Genomic DNA, 14,615 nt, shown 5'->3' on the forward strand with positions numbered 1-14,615 from the left:
AAAGATTACCACTTTTCCTAAAAGCTTAAGCTGTTAGGTTGTGGGCCAACAATGTATATCAAGCTTTAACACACATAATTTGAAATTAAAATTTATAATTGCATAATTAATATGCATGCGTGTATGTAATTAAGTAATTGATTGATTAAGATATGTCCGCAATTATATAAATATGTACATAATTATAGTATTGGCTACACCTTTTGAAAATAAGCTATATAATTAATTATGAAATCAATATTAATGTTTGAATGAATGCGTGCATGTGCGTAATTGGTTTGATTTTGATATATCTGTAATATGTATACATGCATGTGTAATTATGTAATTAAGCAATAGATCAAATAATTTTCGAAGATGGCGGGAAGATGTGGCAATGATAATGTTTGAAGATAATTATATCTTTCACCTGGTATTTGAAAATTGATTTCACATGATTTAAAATTAAATGGGTAAATGTGTTGATCCATGTCTAAATGGGTATGGGTCATAAATGGATCAAATATTTTATATAAATGGGTTATAAATGATCCAATCCATTTTAACCCTACCCATCTTGACCCATACCAAATCCATTTAACATGTCTAGTGACATGTTAGAAAACACTTGAGCTGTAAGTTCACAATTGATCAGTGTCTGTAATAGGTTAAAATATTAAAACAATGGTGCACTTATCAAGATTTGAACTTTTAGCCTTGGTCTTCTCCTCTCGAGCAAGTCCTTAGCCTTGATCCTACTTAGGATCATAGTACAAGTGAAAGCCTTAATTCAAAGGGAATCTCTAAGGCCCTGTTTACTTGTAGAAAACAGTTTCATTTTCCATTCTAGTTTTTCAAATAATTGCAAAAGTGCTATCTTCCTTCTTCTTCTTTTTTTTCCATATTTGTATAGATTGGAGAACTTCTTTTGTTGTTTTTTGCGTTTCTCATTTAAATCTTGGAAATTGGAGAAAAATGTGGCATTTTTGCAATTATTTGAAAATTGGGAGGAAGATGAAAATTGTTTCCCACAACTAAACAGGCCCTTACTTTTTCACATAAAGGAATGCACGAGGAATAATATTAGGAACATAAATAAGTGATTAAATAAGTGTGCAAGAAAAGTTACAAAAAGAATCAAAAGCCTAACTTCTTTTACCCCTATGCATTGAGCAACAAAAAGAACCTTACAAAGGTAGAAAGAAAAAGTGATTAAATCATCTTTCTCCCTCTCGTTTAGATTCCTCGTGTGATGAAATGCCATGACTTCACAGATCACAGTCCTGTCTTAGAAAGGAATTAGAGATTGTGACTTTTAACTTTATGCTTACTCTACTCTTACCTCACAGTTGTAATTTGTAGAACTTGCATGCAGACTTTCATTTTTAAATTCACATATGCGTAGTAGTTTTTGGAAAATAATATATTTATCCAATAAAAAATATGTATAATTATGTAAATATTTGTTTTATTGATACTTTCAGAACTACAAAATTAAATAAGAATACTGGTATTAAGTTTTGTACTTATTTAGTTATCCCAGATTCAATACATATAAAAAAATTATGAATGATCCTTTATAAATGAAATTATGATTAACATCACTATCTACGTTATGCATATGTATACACACACATGAATATTTTCCTGTTATTTTATGCCACTTTAGAGGCACACGTACTTTGTCATATATATTCCAACATGCTCTTGTCTATTCTCCAGCTTAGAGATATATATTTTTTAAAAAAATTTATCATCGTCAAAAACAAAAGTTTTCAATGTATATTTGAAGGACGGGGGGCGGACTCAACTTTAAGTCTTCAAGTCTTCTTTAGCCGATGAATATATATTTTAAATAAATATATATTGGATTCTATTCATTATTTTAAATTTTTAACTGCAATTTTCTAGATGACATAATAGGTCCTGTGTTCTATAGATTGATAGATAAGTTGGTGATGTTCCATTATTTATGCATTCCATGCTTTTCTGTTGCTATAAATACTATGAGGCACTATAACGATAGCCAGAATTCCCCCTAATAATAATTAATACCTGCTGTTGTGTGGCATACCGTCTCAAAATTTATTAGCACCAAACTGTTTTAAATCTGGTGTTAACTACTTATTCCTGGGTTCATTCTACAATAGCGCATAGTGTAGTCATCTGATGTGGTTAGTTCTTAACTGTCTTTGGGCTTTAGAGTCTGTCTCTGGTTTTTTCTTGCATGTTTCCTTCATGCTTCTTTACTTCTGTTCTCCATGTTCTATTAAGCCAAAAAAATGTGGGAAATTGCAGTCTTCAAAGGGAAAAAACATGGCCATTGAAGAAGGGCAGAAAATTCAGTGTGCATATGATCGACTGAAGATTGTGGCAACTGCATTACCCAGTGGCTTGCAGATCATCTAGAAACTGACTTGGCCAAGTAAGCATTCTACCTTGTGCATAATTTAATCATTGAATTAAATCTTAATTATATTTTGAGACCCTCTATTTTATGGTTTATGGAAGTGACATTCAAGCGTATAGTACATATTTTCCTGGATTTAATGTCTTGTGCCTAGCCAATTGTTTTGCTTCTGTCGTAGGTGATGTTGTACTTTAGTAGTATAAAGTTTTAATGATGAGCAGAATAGTTGTTAGAATCTTATGATTCTCAATTTGATTCATACAATTTGTACCAATTCCACACGAAATCAATTCGAATCTTACTATTGAATCTAAGAACAACTGAATCATTGCCAAATCTATCAGTTCACCTCGTGAAACTAATTGATCCAAACTTATCAATTCACATGATTCTAGACCTATCATATCTTGGCATACTTGACTAGTTTAAAACCCCCAAAAACAACATTTTTTTTTATTGCTTTTATTCTTACATGATTACCCTTCATCCCTTGTCTATGCCAATTTTGTGCTAAAAACAAGGAGAAAACAGAACTTTAGGTCTAACATTGCCTTCATAAGACCATTTCCTCGATCTTAGGAAAAGCATACACATGAAATATGACTTTTTTGTTGTTAGATTTTAAATATATTTTACTATTTTGCTGCTTGTTTGTATATCAATATGTGCATGTTGTTTATAATCGATTTTGGAAATTTGTATTGAATCTTACAATTTGATTCGATTCTTGATTACCAAAATTGGAATTTTGATTCATGATTTGAATCTCGATTTGACAACTATGATGAGCAGGTGTTAGCCCTTCCAATGCATGGATAATTTTTTGTTAAGAAAATGAGAAAAATGAACATTTATTTTGAGAAAATTCTTTAAAATTTGTACTTCAAAAATAAATTTATGAATAATATATATTTTAAAATACAACCTGAATTTTTTTTACATTGATGTTCCACTGGATTTTTGTACAATCATGAAATTTCTTAATAATATATATTGAATTTTTATATCTAAGAGAATTCTTACTATTCTCTCTCTCTCTCTCTCTCTCGCAATATGTCTTCTTTTTATCAAAAAAATATAGTTGAAGAGGACTCTGGCTTGTGGCGTAGATTATAGAAGAACAATTCAATGCAAAACAGTCATGAACATAGAGATGAGCAAACTTGAATTGCAACATGCAATACATGTGCATTAATCTTTGGCTTGATGTGTATATATTGATTGGTCTTCATAAGCATTTGGAATTAAAATGAGAGAAATCTACACATGTGGCAATTCTAAAGGAGCAAATGAGAACGTAGATATAGTTTAATTCAATTAAAAGAACAGTTCAATACTTCAATTCAAAGAAGAATAAGACTGACGGTTCAAATTTGAAAACTGTTTTAAGACAATCGAGAAAAAAATTGAAAATAATATAATGTGAATCTTACATTAACAAATTGACCTAGTTGATACTGTAAGTTTGTTGGGGACATATGGTGTAGATTAATGTCCATTACCATGTGCAGTAAAATAAAAAAATAATATATGAAAATAAATAAAAAACTAAAATATTAATAGACCTTGTTTACAACTATAAGTCATAGGACAACTTTTGTATTAAAGACACTATCACCTTCACAGACTTCGTCTTCAGAATCAACCCTAAACTGTTTGCAGCTGTCTCCTATCTTTAAGTTGATATGAAAATAGGGTGAGCAGTCCAACTTCTTACCTATGTTACATAAACTTGTAACTGTCAAATTTGTGAGACAGGGAAAGAAGAAAGGGGTGGGACTGTGTTGTCCTAAGAGTTGGCATCCCTTAGGTTCTTGATGCAATTTGTGCATCAGCCATCATGTTGATGAGTTTTTGCATCAAGCGTATGACTAGTGGTCTCGAGGTTGCTATGCTTTTTGTTCTCGCGGAGCGAAGTTCATTCACTTGGGGAATGGAGTAGATCAACGTCAGTTCCTTAATCACTTGACATGTCTAAGTGCCACGCTTGTTCATAGCATTATGCTTGCTTGTGACACTTGTCTTGTGTACATGGGATGGGTAACCATTGTGTAAATAGTAGTATCGGTTTCATTCATTAAGTGTGATAATACCTAGTGTAAAATGGGAGTATGATTCCTCGATCAATTTTATGTTTCTTAGTGCTAAAGTTAGAATTAGCATAGAAAGTTCTTTAGGGGAGGGTGAGTATTCATCGGCCATTGTAAATCTTACTTACATTTGTAAACGTGTTTAGCTTACTTCCCTCCCTCACGACACACATGTTGCCTAAAGAGGTATAAAAAATGAATTATGTTGCATTACTATTTATTACGTGACTCTTGTTTTCTTGCTTACTTGTTTACTGCTTTCGCTTAACTTTGTATTTGATGGTTAAGAATTTGTTCATGTGGTGAAACTACGGTATTTTTCGACTAACAAACTAAGCAAGAATTCTATAATTAGTGCTGCACCACCCTTCACAAGGTGTGAAGTGTTTAGCTCGGGATAATTGGTATTAGAGCTTGGATGATTGCTTCCATAAATTTGGTTGCCTTCGTATTGTGGGATTATGTGAAGCATAATTGAGAGACCATGCCAACGAATATCAAGAGAATTATGATGGTAGATATGCAGACTGAGATAGCCAACCATGTGGTTGTAGAGATCCTAACCTGTTGAACATGTTGTGCATTGGAGGGATCATGACAACATCAACAGAATTTTATTATGGAAATGTCCAAGGACCTCTACGTTGTGATAGGAGCGTTACAGATCTAGATGGGATTTCTTATTGCCAAGATGAACCTAATGGTTCATGCTATTAGGAATTCAAGCGTCTGAAGGTGCCCATGATGCTGAGGATTTGGAGAACTTTGTATTTGACATGGAACAATACTTTTGTGTATTGAAGATTAACTCGAATGGGGCGAAAGTATCCATGACAACAATGTACTTCAGTGGTGACGTAAGTTGTGGTGGCGTACCAAGTACGATGAGATTCAAAATGGACAATGTGTTATTAATAGTTGGGCAAACTTGAAAAGAGAGCATAAGGCCCAATTATTTTTTGAAAATGTTGGGTACAATGCTCATGCAAATTGCGAGACCTCAAGCACATTGGTACAATTTGGCAATATGTGAAATAATTCTCTATTTTGATGTTGAATATTTAGGACATGTTAGAAAAGGATGAGCTATTCTATTTTCTTAAGGTGTTGAAAGCATGGGCAAGGGTAGAACTTCATCAACAAAATTCGAGACTTGCCTACTGTATAGTTTGTTGAGGAACGCTTGACTGACTTCGCTGGAAAGAGTTCCACAATATCCAAAGAGTGTGAAATTGAGAGGGCAAATTCAAAAGTGAGGGACAATGGTAAGGGTAAGTTGGCACACTTCTTATGTCAAGGCTCTCACAATATTGTTAATTGCCCTCACAAGTCATCACTCAATGCATTGCAAGCTTCCTTTGCAGAGGGGGCACAAGGAGTGATGAGGAGGAAACCTTGAGTATGGGCATAATGTGGTTACTCAATGCATTGGAGAGGCAAAAAAAGAAAGTTACCCAAGCTAGAGGGTTAATGTTTGTGGATCTTTGGATCAATAGGAAGAGCCCCACTGCTATGGTGGATGCTGGGGGTACTTATAACTTTATATCATAGGCTGGGGCACAGAGTCTCAACTTGAACTTGGAGGACTTAGGACACATGAAGGTGGTTAACTTTGCAACTCAACCTACTTTAAGAGTAGCCAAGCAAGTGGCTGTGAAACTTGGAATAGTATTCTCGAGGGAAGCCATGGTGGTACCAATGACAGTTGTTGGTTCCCTTTGTCTAATGGGAGATCACCCTTGCATGGTGTAAGCCATTGCAAAGAAAGGAGATGGTGAGAAGTTCCTCTTAACCATGCAACTCAAGAAGTGTTGAGTAGGGATGTACATACATATCTTACCATGTTGGTGGTGAATGAAAAGATAGGCTAAGAGTGGGTGCCTACTACCATCCAAGATGTGTTAGATGAGTTCAAAGTTGTGATGTCGAATAAGTTATTGCACAATTTGCCTACATGACGTGTTGTGGAGCATGAGATCGAGTTTTTACCAAGGGTGAAGCTTCCTACCAAAAGACCACAGTGGATGGGAGCACCAATGTTACTAAGAGTTATTGAAAGCGGACTATATACATCCTTCCAGAGTAGTGTTTGGAGCACCAATGTTGTTTTAGAAGAAACATGATGGGAGCATGTAGATGTGTGTTGACTACCGTGCGCTTAACAAAGTGATTATAAGGAACAAGTACTCCATTTCGCTGATTGTTGATTTGTTTGATCAGCTAAGTCATGTCAAGTACTTCACCAAACTTGACTTGCGCTCAAGATACTATTAGGTGAGGATAGCAAATAGTGATTTTCCAGAGACTACTTGAGTGACATGGTACAGGGTCTATGAATTCTTGGTGATACCCTTTGGATTGAAGAATGTGCTAGTGACATTATACTTTGATGAACTAGGTGTTTCATGAGTACTTCGACAAGCTTGTCGTGGTAAAGATAGGCTAAGAGTGAGTGCCTACTACCATCCAAGATGTGTTAGATGAGTTCAAAGTTGTGATGCCGAATAAGTTATTTCACAATTTGCCTACATGACGTGTTGTGGAGCATGAGATCGAGTTTTTACCAAGGGTGAAGCTTCCTACCAAAAGACCACAGTGGATGGGAGCACCAATGTTACTAAGAGTTATTGAAAGCGGACTATATACATCCTTCCAGAGTAGTGTTTGGAGCACCAATGTTGTTTTAGAAGAAACATGATGGGAGCATGCAGATGTGTGTTGACTACCGTGCGCTTAACAAAGTGATTATAAGGAACAAGTACTCCATTTCGCTGATTGTTGATTTGTTTGATCAGCTAAGTCATGTCAAGTACTTCACCAAACTTGACTTGTGCTCAAGATACTATTAGGTGAGGATAGCAAATAGTGATTAGCCAGAGACTACTTGAGTGACATCGTACAGGGTCTATGAATTCTTGGTGATACCCTTTGGATTGAAGAATGCGCTAGTGACATTATACTTTGATGAACTAGGTGTTTCATGAGTACTTCGGCAAGCTTGTCGTGGTGTATGTAGATGGCATTGTTCTCTACAGTTTCACTTTGAAGGAACATGGAGGGGATTTGTGGAAGGTGTTTGATGAGCTAAGGAGAACAACCTTTATGTGAAGAAAGACAAGTACTTTCTTGCTCAAAGGAGCATTTAATTCCTTGATCATGTGGTTGACCAAGGTTGTGTTTGGATGGATATGTTGAAGGCAAGAGCTATTTTAGATTGGAAGATCCCAATGACAATAAAGGAGCTGCATTATTTTTTGGGCTCTGCAACTATTACCACAAGTTCGTTGAGGGGATACAAGGAGAAATACCCTATGATGCGAAGAAGGGTTATAGGTGAAATTGGATGGAGCAGTGCAATGGAGCCTTTGACAACTTGAAGGAAGCCATGATGTGAGATACGGTACTTGATCTTCTAAACATCATGAAACCCTTTGGGGTACAAACAAGTGCATCGGATTGCATTTCCTGGAGTCGTGTTATAGAATGAGCATCCTGTTGTGTACAAGATCCGTAAGATTAGTGAAACAGGGGGGAAGTACACAACTCAAGAAAAGGGGATGCTAGTGGTGATGCATTGTCTTCGTATGTGGTGACATCACCTACCTAGGTTGATGTTCATAGTGAAAACGGATAACTTGGCTATTAGTCGCTTCTTTATATAGCCTAAGGACTTGTGACAAAGTTTGATTTTTTATTCAAGCGCAAGGCAAGGCAGATGAACCAAGTCGCATATGCACTTAGCAAGAAGGCCAAGCTTGAACGTTATAGTTAGTAACTCATTTGATAGTAAGGCTACCACAACAATGTAGAAGTGCATTAAGGAGAACCTTTTCTAAGATCCAGTTGCCCAAAACCTCGTGAAGTTGGTGGAAGAGGGCAAAGCGCACTTTTAAAAAGGATGGGTTGCCAATGACATATGGAAACTAGCTCTTTGTGCCTCGGGCTGGTGATTTGAGGAAGACACTACTTAGAGAGTGCCATGACACTATGTAGGTAGGCCACCTAGGATGGCATCGCACTTTGGCATTGTTGAAGCAAAAGTACTACTGGCCACAGATGCGTAATAAGGTCGTCAAGTATACCTGAATTTGTATCACCTGCTAGTAGGACAAGGTGGACCAAAAGATCGCAAGATTGCTGGAGCATTTTCAAGTATCAACAAGACCATGGATGACTATCTCAATTGACCTCATCGCTATCTTGCCCACAATTGGAGACGCAGGGTCTATACTTATGGTTATAGACATGCTTTCGAAGTACGGTGCTTTCATAGCTGCGCCAAAGTACTGTTTGGTAGGGAGACAACCCAATTGTTTTTCAAAAATGTGGTGAAGAATTGTGATGCTCCGTAAGATATCATCAGTGACTAAGACACAAGATTTACTTGGAACTTTTGTATAGATCTTTTTAGAGTCCTCGGTTCATAGCTTGTCATCTCCTCAAGCTACCACTCACAGATAGATGGATAGATAGAGAGATTCAACGGGTTACTGGAAGAGTATTTGAGTCATTTCATCGCCACCAATCAAAAGAATTGGGTGTAGTTATTCAGTGGCGACTCAATTTTGCTTCAATGTCCAAAGGAGCTCAACATTTAACAAAAGTCCTTTTGAGCTTGTAATAAGTCAAACAGTCGTTGTTACCTCACATAGCGGACAAGTGAAGCAGAGGAAAAAGTCCAAGAGCATACATCTTCACCAAAGAATGGAGCAACTATGTGGAGATCAATTGAGCTGACCTGGAGAGGGCTTCAAAGCAGATGAAGAATTCGAAAGATCAAGGAAGAAGCAACACAAGTTCTTAATGAAATGGAAAGGCCTTGGAGATGAAGAAAACAACTAGATGTCATCAGAAAAAGACATTAACTTGTTGGCAAAGTTGAAGAGTACTTAGTATCAAAGTCTACAAGGATGTCGGTTGCATAAGTGGGGGAGAATCATAGGAGTGTCACTAGCCAAACTTATTCAGAACATTATGCTTGCTTGTGATTGCTTGTCTTGTGTACATGGAATAGGTAACCATCATGTAAATAGTAGAATAGGTTTCATTCATTGAGTATGATAATACCTTAGCGTAAAATGGGAGTATGACTTGATCAATTTTGTGTTTGCTTGACAGCCAACTTTTTTCTGGCTGGTCAAGTTTTCTACCAAAAAAGAAAAAAAACAGCTAGTCAATAACATATTTCTCTTATCTAAGCTTCTTTCCTGTGTACTAGCTCCCCCTATAAAGGTGCTCCCAATAATCAACAAGTTGATCGTATCTTTCTATTAAGTATGAACTACAAGAGCACGTCCTCTATCACCCCCGACCACGCCAATGGCTCTATACCCCAATCAATATTGCTCTAGACCTAGGTCCTCCCCTTCTATTCCTCAATAAGCAGACCATGGTACAATTCGGTGACCTAAAATAAAATGGGCACATTTCTATGGGAGAAACTTACATGACATTTATTAAGACTAGACTTCTTTTAAAAAGTCTACATGACATTTATTAAGATGAGACTTCTTTTAAGAAGATTAAGGATGAAAGTGTTAAGGACAAATTGGAAACATAATTCTCAAATTTTCTTAATTTCCAATGCTGACAAACGAGGCAATACTTCAGTGTTGCAACTGATGATGAGATCATGTCAAGGGATCAGATTTTTATATTAGAAAATTTTAAATCATTACTATTGGTTAACCAAATAATCAAAGGGCATGGTGTTTTTCTAAAGTACATATTTTACCTCAGTCTATCAAATATCTAAATAGTATATTTTTTGACAAACGTAGGCACTTTGTTATTAGAAATAATAGTCAAAAAGTATTTTTGGTAAAATTTTTTTACCTTTCCCACAAACTTAGTCATTAGTGCCCAAAGTCTTCAAGCATGCAAACAAATACGATGATTTAAATTTTTGCTGCTTTGTATAACTAATGATATTTAGATGGATTGTTGGTTTGTTGTGTTATTTCTCATTAATACTTGTAATACAAATTCTTGATCTTCTCCTGGGAAAATATTTGGCCACTAACACCTTTGGATGAAAAACAATGACCAAAGGTTCTATTGAAAAAGAAAAATGACTTAGACAAGTTTTTTCAATTTACTGTTCTAGCTAGATACAAGTTAAAATTGCATTTCTATTTGTACAAATTTGCATGTCCTTCAACTTGGTGGTTGGCAAGGCAGAGAAGCTATTGAGAACCATTCAATCTTATGTTAAGAAATTACTAGGTGTTCCTTGAGGATGAACTCTGCATACATGGTCCCCTCCAACCAAGCAAAATTTGCTAACATAACAGTGTGTCAGACTTGGGACTCACAAAGCCAACTAGTAAGCAGATTGACGCCTTCTGCTGCAAATGAAAGCACTGTCAAAGCAGATTGAAGTTAAAATGCCAACTTGAAGCCATTGAAGCATATCCAAAGCCCTTGGAGCAGCATACCTGGTTGTCAATTTCCTTTGTGCTGTTTTGGTTTTCTCCAGTTCTGGGATTCTCTCTGAATCAAAGCATACTTCCAACGTTTGGAAAAAACCGACTCCATTGCATTTGAATTTTCACAAGGTCTAGTGATCATTTGAAGGCTAGTATCCTGTTGCTGTAGATTGAACCAGATTTCACAGCACATTAAAAAAAAAGAGGATCTTACAGCAAATGGAGTAGAAGACTGCAGGGAAAGAACCAGTGAGAATAATGGACAGCATATGTTCTTGAATGTCTGTTGGAGCATATCGAGATCTTTTTTTTTTTTTCATTTTTCATTTTTCATTTTTGAGAATGTTCATACATGTGATGTTTTTATTTGGCCTCAAACAATGACTAGAAAATTTACATCTGTAGCAATAATATTTATTTTGCCAGCAAAGAAAGAGATCATGCATTCTTTGTTCCACGAGCATGCTTTCCCCTTGGTTTCGAATTTTTGCGGCTGAGTATCGTTTAAATGAAATTGGTCTTTATTTGCATGCTTTATGGCTGAAAATTTTAGTGCGTATTTTTTTTTTTTTTAATTTCGATTTGAAGGCTGGAGCAAAAGCTGCAAGATGTTTTCAATGCATAATTTCATTTTGAGACTTATTTGCTACTATGCATTACACTTGATATTTCTAAAACTTTAATTTAATTTGTTTTGGTTTTCAAATATGTAGCTAGCTGAGAGAGAGAAATTGGCTGAGCAAACAGGGGGCAACTAGGAAGAAGACACAAAGGTCTCATTTTGGTCTTGTTAAGCTGTGTTTGAAGCATGGATTTAGACTTTAAAATTTGAATTTTAAAGATCTAGATGGAATATATTTGTCCAAATTCATAAAATTTAAATGCTCGTAATCAAGTTCTCTCACTTGGTTATATAATTTATAAGCTTAGTTTTCTTTTAGAAAATTGGCTTTCAATTTTCCTTTTTAAGAAAGCTTCATGTCTCCTTGTTTTGAACTTTCGTTTTCATTTTTCATTTTATATCCTTCACATCTTTTCTATTTTATATCCCTTTCCATCTTCGAGCAAAGTTAGAATTTGATATTACTTTAACATAACTTTGATTCATGAAACAGAATATGTTAGAACTTAAGTTGAATTATATCCTGCTCAACCTTATTTCATTCTTACGTAGTATAAAGGATGTCTTAACTTTTTATGTTATGTTTGATTGACGGAATTCCTTTTAAAGAGTAGGATAAAATGTGATGAAAATATAATGAAAATTACATATGCAAGTTGCCTAAGCAAGATCTTGAAGTAGAAGGAAGAGTATACATTTTCATGATAGAGAAATGTTGTGGGTCATGGAGTTGTAACCATCAGAGGCCTGTATGGTAGTTGAAGAGAGGATGATGCATGAGGTCCAGAGCTCCTTGGTCGGGGATTTCCTTCATTTTTTCTTTCATGGTATAACCACTCTATTTCTAATAATAAAGCATTTTCTAAAATAAAAATATCCTTGAAGTTCGATCATTTCCTAAAGGTCAACGGGATTAGAATTTTAATACATTCGATAAGTTTTGAAATGAAAGCCTTTACATTGTGTTTGGGAACATAGATTTTCGACATTGGGTTTGAACAAATTTTAATCTAGTTTTATATCATATTTCATCCAATTAAAATCCAAAATCTCTTCAAAGGATAGGGTAAGTGTCGTTTAGTATCTTGTCAAAAATTATGTAATAAAAAATTAGAAATGAAAACTCAAAAAGTTAGAACTAGAAATAGAAACTTAAATCCGACAAGTAGCTAACCATTTGGTCATTGTTTTTAAAATTAAAATAAGTTAAAAACTCGATCAAATAAATACTCATTATTGTCCTTGAATCAAATAACAATTAAAAATATTATAAACAAAAGTACAAAATAAGAAAAATTAATAAATATGATATTTTTTTTATTATTATAATAATAATTTAGTTATGGTACACAGCAAATGAAAATTATTAAAAATATTTTTAAAATGGGTTCTATTATTTCAATTTTTTTTGAAAATATATGTATATTTTCATTTTAATTGTATTTTAAAGTTGCGGGGTCATTTAATTTTAAGTTTAATTAAAAATTATGTATAATTTAATCCAAAAATGTAATTGCGGGTATTGAAATATTTTATTAACAGGTCGCGAAAATAATTGAAAATCATAAAATTTAGTTTTCAATTTTTTAAACAATTCAACATCGACTATACAAACAAAAAACTAACAATATAAATAAACATATTTTTATAATTTGTTTCTTCACTGTACAAAAAGAAAAAAGAAAAAAAAAGAAACAAAAGAAAATAAGAATGATATCATTCATACTCATTACTCTTTAACTCCTTTCGCTCAATTGGCATTACGGGTTGTGTCTTTGCTCCATTGGCAGGGCCAAACATCTTTCTCTAGCTTAAAATTGTGCGTAGTATACGTGAAATTTAATACAATGATCGATTTAACAAATAGCTAAAAATTACATTGATTAGAGCTTGTTTGCACCCATTTAGTTAAGTAAATAAATTTATTTATACATAATTTTTAAATTCATTTAGTAAACTAGTTAATTTATTTATACATAAATTTTAGATTCATTTAGTGAACGGGTCAAACTTAAATGAATAATGTTCAAAAGTATGTTTGTGAACAAGCTCATATAAATATATAGAAACTGTGACTAGAAATGATATAAAATTTTCTATTAGCAATAAAATATTCGTATTATATTTTTTGTACTATTATAAGTGTGACATATTCATAATTTTATTTTAAAAATCTTTTTATACATGAATATATTTCTAAATAATAAAATTTTCAAATTAGCTTATTTGTACATTGAGCTAAAATTTGAACTCAAATACACTAGCGATTTTAAATTTCATTCAGATTTGAACTTGATTAAAAATTTAACAAATATAATTGAATATAAATTAGTCAAAGATACGTTTTTGACAAATTTGACCATAGTCCTTAGCTTTAAATTTTTTGTCCATATCAAGAAGTAATTTAACCTACCAAAAAGAAGCCATTAGTTTAATTTTTTTATTAGTTCAACTAAAATTGAGGTAATTATTCAAAAATATAGTCAAAACTAGGTTAGACTAAATAGAAAATTTTACTGCAACCATTAATTTATTTATTTATTTGCAAGAATTAAAATATTTGAATTTTCGTAATTGCTCAATCACATACCCCTATGCTTGAGGTCCTTACCCCTCGAGGAAAAAGTGAGGATTTGAAATTTGGACAATCTTATTTTATTTTGTGAAAAAATGAAACTTCTAGGAGAGAGGATTTTAGTAACAGAAAACCGTTTTGATTTCTTTCTAAACCTTTTGTAAAGCAAGTAAATCATCATCCTTAGTGATGTTAGTTTAGTGATGGGAACTCACTAAAATGAATGTGCTTGAGCTATATGCCACAATACTAGGGACTCCCTTGAGGTTATCTTTGGAACTCACTAAAATAGAGGTTATCTTTTCATACTGCTTGTGTGCATAATCTTATAATATGATTTCAGAACAATTAGTGTCAAAGCTCCAAGTTGGTGCTTTTAAGTTTTCTAGGATTTGTATCTTGTTCACAGCAAGGATAAGTGGGGTGAAGACCAAAATCAATAAGTTTGATGGCAAAGGAGATTTCAACCCGTGGCAGATGTAGGTAACTAATCTATTGGCTCAATAGAAGA

At 34.0% G+C, this 14,615-nt stretch overlaps 1 protein-coding gene across 7 annotated transcripts in view; it reads left to right on the top strand.

The window, feature by feature from the left end:
- The window catches only part of LOC131161857 (uncharacterized), a 131,999-nt gene extending 120,637 nt beyond the window's left edge, over positions 1-11,362 (top strand). For 4 of the 7 annotated variants that reach the window (XM_058117855.1, XM_058117887.1, XM_058117871.1 and 1 more), the window contains 2 exons: positions 2,278-2,404; positions 10,660-11,362. In XM_058117855.1, coding sequence (XP_057973838.1) covers positions 2,278-2,388 — 111 coding nt within the window. In that variant the 3' untranslated portion in view covers positions 2,389-2,404; positions 10,660-11,362. Of the gene's footprint in view, positions 1-2,277; positions 2,405-10,655 lie in introns of those variants that run through there. The other 3 variants (XM_058117879.1, XM_058117862.1, XM_058117895.1) reach the window with 2 other exon arrangements.
- Positions 11,363-14,615: the final 3,253 nt, after the last annotated feature.

The sequence above is a fragment of the Malania oleifera genome, chromosome 1, assembly GCF_029873635.1.
Source record: "Malania oleifera isolate guangnan ecotype guangnan chromosome 1, ASM2987363v1, whole genome shotgun sequence".
Lineage (NCBI taxonomy): Eukaryota > Viridiplantae > Streptophyta > Magnoliopsida > Santalales > Ximeniaceae > Malania > Malania oleifera.